General features: G+C 41.7%; 1 protein-coding gene across 1 annotated transcript; it reads right to left on the reverse strand.

The window, feature by feature from the left end:
* Positions 1–578: 578 nt before the first annotated feature.
* On the reverse strand, positions 579–7,845 carry LOC123729826 (troponin I, fast skeletal muscle-like). Its single transcript, XM_045706189.1, has 5 exons — positions 3,633–7,845; positions 3,238–3,274; positions 2,907–3,067; positions 2,827–2,831; positions 579–2,689 (listed from the first exon to the last, which is right to left on the reverse strand). The coding sequence occupies exons 1-5, from the start codon at positions 3,638–3,640 to the stop codon at positions 2,457–2,459; spliced, it is 444 nt and encodes a 147-aa protein (XP_045562145.1). The 5' UTR covers positions 3,641–7,845; the 3' UTR covers positions 579–2,456.
* Between the last annotated feature and the right edge of the window lie 2,188 nt (positions 7,846–10,033).

A 10,033-nucleotide genomic window follows, 5' to 3' on the forward strand; every position in this document is an offset into this window, starting at 1 on the left:
ATATCACATTTGACATGGTCCGTAAGCTTGAGTTAATTTGCACAAAAAAAAATCATACAATGATGGAAAGACCTGTGAGTTGTCCTTGTTAATGCAGACAGAGAAGAGCTCCAACTTCTTAATCATAGCCTCAATTTTGTCCCGCACATTGAATATAGTTGCGAAGAGTCCCAGTAATCCTAGATTCAGATCATTCAGGCGAGAAAAAAACATCACCCAGATAGGCCAGTCGTGTGAGAAACTCGTCACCATGCAAGCGGTCAGACAAATGAAAATTACGGTCAGTAAAGAAAACTTTAAGATCATCTCTCAATTCAAGAAACGTGTCAGTACTTTGCCCCTTGAAAACCAGCGCACTTCTGTATGTTGTAAAAGTGTTACATGGTCGCTGCCCATATCATTGCATAGTGCAGAAAATACACAAGTTCAGTGTACCCAAGTGGGGTCAGGAGCAACTGCTTGCACTCACATTACCACTCCACTATGTCTCCCTGTCTCCCTTAATTATTTGTCATGGCTTTTGCACCAATCAGTACAGATACCAGCACATCTTGACCACCAAAGTCCATTTGATGTCACAAAGCTGTCCAGTACCTTAAATATATCCTCTCCTGTTGTCCTGGTTTCCAAAAGAGGATGTCTTCCTTAATGACCCCTTATAAACGTAACTGATATTTATCAGGAGCTGTGCCAGGTCCGCCACATTTGTTGACTCATCCAGCTGTAATGCATAGAATTCATTGGCTTGTATGCGAAGCAGTAATTGTTTCAAGACATCTCCTGCCATGTCACTGATGTGTCGCGAAACAGTGTTGTTTGATGAAGTCATTGTCTGTATAGTTTTTTTGTTGGCCTTTTTCCCCAGCATTGTCCCAGCCCTATCCACAGCAGCAGGAAGAATTAAGTCCTCCTCAATAGCATGGGGCTTGCCTGTCCTAGCCACTCGGTAGCTCACCATATAAGACACTTCTAGGCTGTTCTTATTAATGGAACTATTGCTTTTATACATGTCTTACTACTCAAAAGTCATCTTAATTCTCGCTCAAAAAACTCCTGTGGCTTATTTTTCAAATTGGCATGTTTTGTTTCTAAATGTCTGCACAAGAGTGAAGGATTCATCGAGTTGTGAGATAGTACTTTTGCACATACAACACACTGCGGCTGAGGAAAGGCACTACTCCCAATATAAGTGAACTCCAAATAAATTTAGTTCTCATCATATTTGCACATCTTCGATGGTCCATGGACCCTGTCTGTTGTTCGGTGCTTTCCCAGGTAAGGGGGCAGTAGCTCTTCAGCTGCATCAGATTCACAACTGTCAGTGTCCATGCTAGCTGGGCTAACAACAAATGTAGAATTACTGATGATAGCATTGGATGAATTGAACAACTTGTGTCGTCGACAGGTGTAGGTGTAGTACTGCTGGTTGTAGCAATACTACCAGTAGAGCTGGTATGTGTCTCTATGGATGCGGTCCTTACTTTTTTTAACCATTTATCAATTTTAGAGCAAACGGAATGAGCAGCAGCTACATTTGACTACATACGGACCGCTAGTGGAATTCCATCAAGAGAGTAACGGTTAATGTGATTGGATGTTAATTATTTGACTAGGCTACCTGTATTTGACATTGTGTTGTTATTATGCTGAACACTAGATGGTTTAATTTCATTTTTGCCAGTGAAACAAGGCTACTCAGGCGAGAAAAAAACCTCTATAAATGGACTGTTTGAAAATGTGAAGGAAAAAAATATATATTTAGATTTTTTGGAATGTTTTATTTGACGTACCCTCGACGGTATTTTGCGTACCCCAGTTTGGGAATACTTGGCCTAGGCTATTGGTTGCATACAAGACTAGGTTGTTTCTATTGATCTCAGTTTTTCAGGGTCAGAGTACACTGTCATTACGGTTGTTTCATGGTCAGAGTACCCTGTCATTACGGTTGTTTCATGGTCAGAGTACCCTGTCATTACGGTTGTTTCATGGTCAGAGTACCCTGTCATTATGGTTGTTTCATGGTCAGAGTACCCTGTCATTACGGTTGTTTCAGGGTCAGAGTACCCTGTCATTACGGTTGTTTCAGGGTCAGAGTACCCTGTCATTACGGTTGTTTCAGGGTCAGAGTACCCTGTCATTACAGTTGTTTCAGGGTCAGAGTACCCTGTCATTACAGTTGTTTCAGGGTCAGAGTACCCTGTCATTACGGTTGTTTCATGGTCAGAGTACCCTGTAGTTACGGTTATTTCAGAGTCAGAGGACCCTGTAATTATGGTTATTTGTTTGGTATTAAAAAATATTTTGCAAATGTCTCCCTTCATGTAAAATTATATAGAATTGCATGAAATGCATTTTGCTAAATCATAGAATGTTTTCTGCTTCTGTCTTCTGCGCCACTATACGAAATTCGATGATAGAGACAGGCAAAGCTTTATTATAAAGGTGACCCCCCCAACTCAAAACATCTTACATCTTCCCATGGGTATGCACTGATATCCTTCCATAGTATTATACCAATTCTCTGCTTTGTAGGTTTCCACACAAATACCCACCTCCTCTTTGACTTCCTTCTTCACTTCTTTCAGGTTGGCTCTAAAATCCATAGACACCTTGTGCTTGGAGCCCAGCAGAGCCTGGAGCATAGCATCAGCAGACATATGTACTTTCTTCAGAGCTGGCTTCTTCATGCCTTGGACTCAATCACTTTAATCCTCAATCTGTGAAGAGAGGAAGTCAGGAAAAAGACTAGATCTGCACTCTTAACAAAAGGAACCTTGAACAACTAAAGATTGAAATTAAGAACTGAATGTAATAAAAACAACCCACATGCACTGTGGGGCAACGAAAGTGAATTTCCTGACAGTGTAGATTGAAAATGTAGTTTAAGCATTTGATACTGTACCTACAGTTCCGCCAATGACCCAGGCATGTCCAATGACCCAGGCATGACCAATGACCCAGGCATGTCCAATGCAGCGCAGATCTCATCCATGTAAAAAAAATTCTCTTCCACTGCCTCTATGGCCTCTGCATCTGGCAAGCCCTTAGCAATCTGGAACATCAAGCTCTGGAGAAGGAGAGAGAAGCAGGAATAGTGACACAACTGGATGAAGGTTAACAGTGGAATACACATCACAACACAAAGACTTTCATTATAATGTAATATTATAATATATTGTGCTCAAGATAAAGTTTAATTACAAAAAATTGAATTCAATTTGACTTGTGACAAATTACCTTCAGATGATGCTTGCGACTCGATGCCATTTTTTTCCTAAAAGAGTTGATCAAAAGATGTGTAAATTTCCTAGAAATGTTTACATTTCTGATTTAAAAAAAAATGGGACATGGGGCACTGGAGAGGTAAAGATGAGTTTCCAACCATTAATAAAAAAAGGCAATTTATTGATACTGTATACATGGATATCCAAGATCATGAAGTATACATCATAGAGTGAATGTTATATTTATTTTTCCACATTGAGCATATATAAAATGTCCCATCTTACCCCACTTGCCCCTAATGGGAGGCTATTCCATTGATGAACACCAATATAGTAGTGAAGTTAATATTATTCACACAGGGCAGACAAATATAGTCACTGATATCATCAGAACATATTGGAACTTACTCAGACATCTTGGCCTCTTGTTTGCTTCAGACCCCTTTGGAAAGAAACGACAATAGAACAATGTAATAAACTCAACACAGAGAATATACAATACACTTGCAAATATTTATGCACTCTTGACAACTTTCTTTTCATTTGAATAGCATTTGAATACCAATAGCAATACTTTACCAAACAGAATTGACTTCGATGAATGAGAGGTAACATTGTGCTTCCTCATGTAACAATTAAGAATGTACCGTAAGCACACTCCACAGCTAGCTTGAAATGGCGCCAATGGCGCCATCGAATTGGATCCTTTTCTACAGCACAACTGGTTTGGCGGTCACGTGTGTTTGCGACCAGAGGACCACTAGCTCAAGCCCAGCAAGGGGACAGGGTCGGCACTGTTAGCAGCACACTGACGCCAGTTTCACTCAAGATGGTTAGGATAGTTATTTCCCTGCTGTGTTCAGGGAAAGGAGCTAATTTCTAAAATTGTGTCTAAGGAAGGAGCCAGCTGTCTTCTTGGGATTCTCTTCTGATACTGTCAGTTGTCATCAGCAGGTCAATTATAACCTAACACTTTCTCATGTGCCTTCAAACCGTACTGTAGCACAGGACACCACTGAGACAGCCAAGGACGATTTGAAGGAGCTTCACCCCCAACATACAGAATAATCAATAGATTTACAACCACGCAGCCTTCGCCCCCTAAAAAAAAATGATTGGACAAAATGATGAAGCATGCTACATGTACTTTACAATATTTGTAAGCATCTGCCAGTGACTGAGGATGTGGTCTTGAAGGACAGAGGTGATTAACTGTGATGTATGTGACGACCCAAGACATATTCGCATTCCAAATTAAAACGATTTCAAACTAATCTTTAAAGATCCAACAACAATCAAAATGGAAATGCTAGTAATTATAAACTTACAAAAAATCCTTAAATTTGTAAACAAAACCAAATGTACTTTGGCATGATGCACATGACATAAATACATGACAACTGACAAAATCGAATTAGATGTATGTCCACTGACGTCAAAGGAGACTGACGGGTATAGCTTTCTAAGTGAATTTCTCATGTAGGAGTCTGGTTTCAAAATATCAAGTAGCTGGCAATGTTCCCAAGAATTGGCTACACCTCATTGAACAGCGATGTTCGCCAGAATTTGCCAAGTCTGATTCGGTCACGTCAGTTACAAAATTAGATATATTTAACACTACATTCCAGACAAAAATTGAACTCAAACCAACCTATTAAACAAGATAAACATGTTTTCCCTGCACATTGTTATTTCTTGTGAGATTAATTTTATGACAAGTGAGCAAAGTTGTTAAATAAGTGATAATGCTCGAGAAGCCGGTGTTTGCGCTTTTAACCCATCAGCATTCAGGATTAGACCCAACCGTTGTACAATGCTCTATAATATGGGTGTTTTGACAGGACTATATCCCTCCTCAACATTAAAGGTTTATCACTAGTTTCTTTATCATCAAAGCTTTATCTAAACCAATTTAAACAGTACTTTTGCACACAGAGAGACACCTGGTCTGATCTCACGTGTGCAGCTGATTGCAAGGTTTCCAAACCGAAGGTGGAGTGCTAATCCAGAACAGTAAAGCCAGTGGAGTTGCTGAAATCCTGTGATGCTTAACCAAGCTGAAAACAGGGAGCAGATAAAGAGTCAGGATAGACAGGTGAGAGGTTCTCACCTGTTAAAGAGAGCTGGCGATCGAGCAGTACACACATTTGGGACTGTGACAGGCAACTGAAATGTTATGAGGGTTTTAATGGGATACTGTGATGGGTCAGCAGAACTCTCCGCTCCAGACCAATGGTTCAGCAAGCTGCTGTAACTCTAGCCACAACCCAACCTCCCTGCTGCCTTCATATACATAAGCAACCCTTCAAGATTGTTATTCTAGTTGTATTGCTTATTTATTTAACCGCCTGTCAATTGCAAGATGAGTTACAAACGTACAGTGAAGACCAAGCAGAATCTTTCAGCCTATTTGTTCTTGCGTTGATGCTGGATAATTAGTTCTGGTTTCGGAGGACTCTGCAAGTACTGTCTCCCCTTCTCTGTGGTAGGAGATTATGTAGAGATGTAGGATCTTAGGGTGTAGGATTCCTGCTGTAGGAAAAATCTTGCAGCAAGCAACAGGAAATTTGAAGTATTGTGTGTATTATAATTCATGGACATATTTGTAGGGATTGATACATTTTTCGTAAGGGAAAATCAAGTCTGAAATTTCAAAGTGGGAATTACAAACTTCAGAAGCCCTTTTAAACCTCAAATACACTAGAAGTTTTACATTTCATGCATTACAAGAAAGTTCTCCTGCAACAGGGTGAAGAGTCAGTGGGATGTCTCTATTTTTTTGTTATCATCTTGCTTGTCCTTTGCTGTACCCTGTCCAGTGCAGCTTTCTGCTTCTTTGTGCAGCCCACCCGCAACACACTGGCATACTCAAGGCATGGTGGGATCAGTGTGGTGTAGATTTCCACAAGGTCCTCAGTGGGAAGAATGTTTCTTGCCATCACAGTCAGGAAGGGTAGATGCTTTGAAGCCCTTTTCACTGCCTGGTCAATATGTTGGTTACCACTGAGTTGGTTGTCCAAGTGGAAGCCAAGGTATTTTGTTCCAACTGGAACAGCCTGTCTACCCAGGATCATTGCAGCCTGCTGGGGAGGATTTCTAGAGAAACAAATTCTTAGTTGGACAGAAGTATGTTGTTGTCTGCCGCCCATTCATCCAGTTACTTCACCTCCTCTTCCATTGACGTGTCATTTTCAATGTTTTCTAGCCTTAAAGAACAGGACAAATCAAAGATGACTCTCCGAGTGCACATGTGGAGCAGAAAGAGGTAAGGCGAGACAACCCCACCCTGTGGGACCCCAGATGTTACCTCTGTCCATGAGCTGTACATTCCATTTGCCATCCCCCTCTGTGTTCTCCCTGTTGTGTAGCTGTGAAGCCAGGTGAGTAGCCTTGGACACAGACCCAGACTGGTCAGATGCTGGAGGAGTTTAGCATGGTCGACACGATCAAAAGCTTTTGACATATCCACCAGCAGAACCTGAACCACCGTGGATTGCTTTAAGTCTGTCTCTGTAAGCCAGGTGTGTGTGACTCTGACCAGCACATTTGTTGTGTTGTGTTTAGCCAAGTATGCATACTGGCTTTTGCATTCCTGAAGAGCAACTAGGTAGAAGCTCTTCACAATGAACCTTTCCTGGAATTTGCCCAGACAGGATGGGGGAGAGATTGGTCTCCAGTCACTTTTCTTTGCAGGACTGGGGACCACACTGAAAGTACATAACCCAATAGGTGTTTACTAAGTGTGTGACCACCAGAGATTGCCCCCCCCCAATCCTCCCTGATACATGTGTATATACTGGACTATAAATTGGGCCTTCATATATTATGCTTATGCTGAAATGCCATTTACTTTATGTTCTTATCTTTTATTATTTTTATTGTTTTGCATTGTTGAGAAGGAACCTGCAAGTAAGCATTTTGTTGGACTTTGTATACTACGTGTTCTTTACATACGAATAATAAAACTTGAAACTAAACTGAAACTAGCTAGATCCTCTGCAAATTCCTTTATTAACCGGGGGGGACATCTGGACAAAATGCTTTCTATATAATAAGAATAATTTGGTGGGTGCTTACATTTGTCCTATAGTGTACAAAACATTAAGGACACTTGCTATTTCCATGACACAGACTGACCAGGTGAATCAAGGTGAAATCTATGATCCCTTATTGATGTCACTTGTTAAATCCACTTCAATCAGTGTAGATGAAGGGGAGGAGACAGGTTAAAGAAGGATTTTTAAGACTTCAGACAATTGAGACATGGATTATGTATGTGTGCCATTCAGAGGGTGAATTGGCAAGACAACATATTTAAGTGCCTTAGAAAGAGGTATGTTAGTAGGTGCCAGGCAGACCGGTTTGTGTCAAGAATTACAATGCTGCTGGGTTTTACATTCTCATATCCCGCTGCTGTTTTTTTTGCATATCCCAACACCCCCTTTCACGGCCACTGTGTCTTAAAATAACTTGTTACATTTGTCAGAATATAATATGCATGTAAACTGTGCTACTGGACGAATAAATACATATCCTCAATATACAGTGCTTTCAGAAAGTATTCAGAGCCCTTGACTTTTTCCACATTGCTACCTTATAGCCTTATTCTAAAATTGTTAAATTGTTTTTTCCCCTCGTCAATCTACAGACATTACCCTATAATGATAATGACAAAGCAAAAACACGTTTTTAGAAATGTTTGCAAATGTATGCAAAATTCTTTTGAAATATCTTATTTACATAAGTATTCAGACCCTTTACTCAGTACTTTGTTGAAGCACATTTGGCAGCGATTACAGCCTTGAGTCTTCTTGGGTATGACGCTACAAGCTTGGCACCTGTATTTGGGGAGTTTCTCTCTTTCTTCTCTGCAGATCCTCTCAAGCTCTGTCAGTTTGGATGGGTTGCTGACCAGCTATTTTCAGGTCTCTCCAGAGATGTTCGATCGGGTTCAAGTCCAGGCTCTGGCTGGGCCACTCAAGGACATTCAGAGACTTGTCCCGAAGCCAATCCTGCGTTATCTTGGCTGTGTGTGTAACAGTGTAGGTTCCGTCCCTCTCTTCGCCCCAACCTGGGCTCGAACCAGGGACCCTTGCACACATCAACAACTGACACCCCACGAAGCATCGTTACCCATCACGCCACAAAAGCCACGGCCCTTGCAACGCAAGGGGAAACCCTACTTCAAGTCTCAGAGCGAGTGACGTCACTGATTGAAATGCTATTAGCGCGCACCACCGCTAACTAAATAGCCATTTCACATCGGTTACACTCACCCCCCTTTTGACCTCCTCCTTTTCCGCAGCAACCAATGATCCGGGTCAACAGCATCAATGTAACAGTGTAGGTTCAGTCCCTCTCTTCGCCCCAACCCGGGCTCGAACCAGGGACCCTTGCACACATCAACAACTGACACCCCACGAAGCATCGTTACCCATCACGCCACAAAAGCCACGGCCCTTGCAACGCAAGGGGAAACCCTACTTCAAGTCTCAGAGCGAGTGACGTCACTGATTGAAATGCTATTAGCGCGCACCATCGCTAACTACTAGCCATTTCACATCGGTTACATGTGCTTAGAGTAATTTTCTTGTTGGAAGGTGAACCTTCACCCCATTCTGAGGTCCTGAGCGCTCTGAAGCAGGTTTTCATCAAGGATCTCTCTCTACTTTGCTCATCTTTCCCTCGAACCTGACTAGTCTCCCAGTTCCTGCCGCTGAAAAACATCCCCACAGCATGATGCTGCCACCACCATGCTTCACTGTAGGGATGGTGCTAGGTTTCGTCAAGACGTGACGCTTGGCATTCAGGCCAAAGAGTTCAATCCCTGTTTCATCAGATTAGAGAATCTTGTTTCTCATGGTCTGAGAGTCCTTTAGGAGCCTTTTGGCAAACTCCAAGCGGGCTGTCATGTGCCTCTTACTGAAGAGTGGCTCCCGTCTGGCCACTCTACCATAAAGGCCTGATTGGTGGAGTGCTGCAGAGATGGTTGTCCTTCTAGAAGGTTCTCCCATCTCCACAGAGGAATTCTGGAGCTCTGTCAGAGTGACCATCGGGTTCTTGGTCACCTCCCTGACCAAGGCCCTTCTCCCGCCGATTGCTTAGTTTGGTCGCGCGGCCAGCTCTAGGAAGAGTCTTGGTGGATTCAAACTTCTCCCATTTAAGAATGATGGAAGCGACTGTGTTCTTCGGGACCTTCAATGGTGCAGACATTTTTTGGTACCCTTCCCCAGATCTGTGACTTGACACAATCCTGTCTCGAGCTCTATGGTCAATTCCTTCGACCTCATGGCTTGGTTTTTGCTCTGACATGCACTGTCAACTGTGGGACCTTATATAGACAGGAGTGTGCCTTTCCAAATCATGTCCAATCAAAGGAAACAAGATAAACCTGAGCTAGATTTTGAGTCTCATAACTAAGGGTCTGATTACTTATGTAAATAAGGTATTTCTGTTTTTTTTTATTTGATAAATTTGCACAAAAAAAATCTGTTTTCACTTTGTCATTAAGGGGTATTGTGTGTAGATTGATGAGGGAAAAAATATATTTCATCCATTTTAGAATAAGGCTGTAACATAACAAAATATGGAAAACGTCAAGGGGTCTGAATACTTTCCGAATGCACTGTAAAGACACTTACCACTGAAGCATCAATAAGATTCCATCTGATGTTTAAGTGAGTATTTATCTGTTGAGAGTAGGAAAGTAATAAATTACAGTAAATGCAAATTGTAGACAGGAAACAGTTAACTACAATTTTGAAAACATAAAATTGCTTAGTCAATTTGTTTCAATTGTAAGAAGCGAA

This window comes from Salmo salar, chromosome ssa23 (assembly GCF_905237065.1).
Source record: "Salmo salar chromosome ssa23, Ssal_v3.1, whole genome shotgun sequence".
In the NCBI taxonomy this organism is placed as follows: domain Eukaryota; kingdom Metazoa; phylum Chordata; class Actinopteri; order Salmoniformes; family Salmonidae; genus Salmo; species Salmo salar.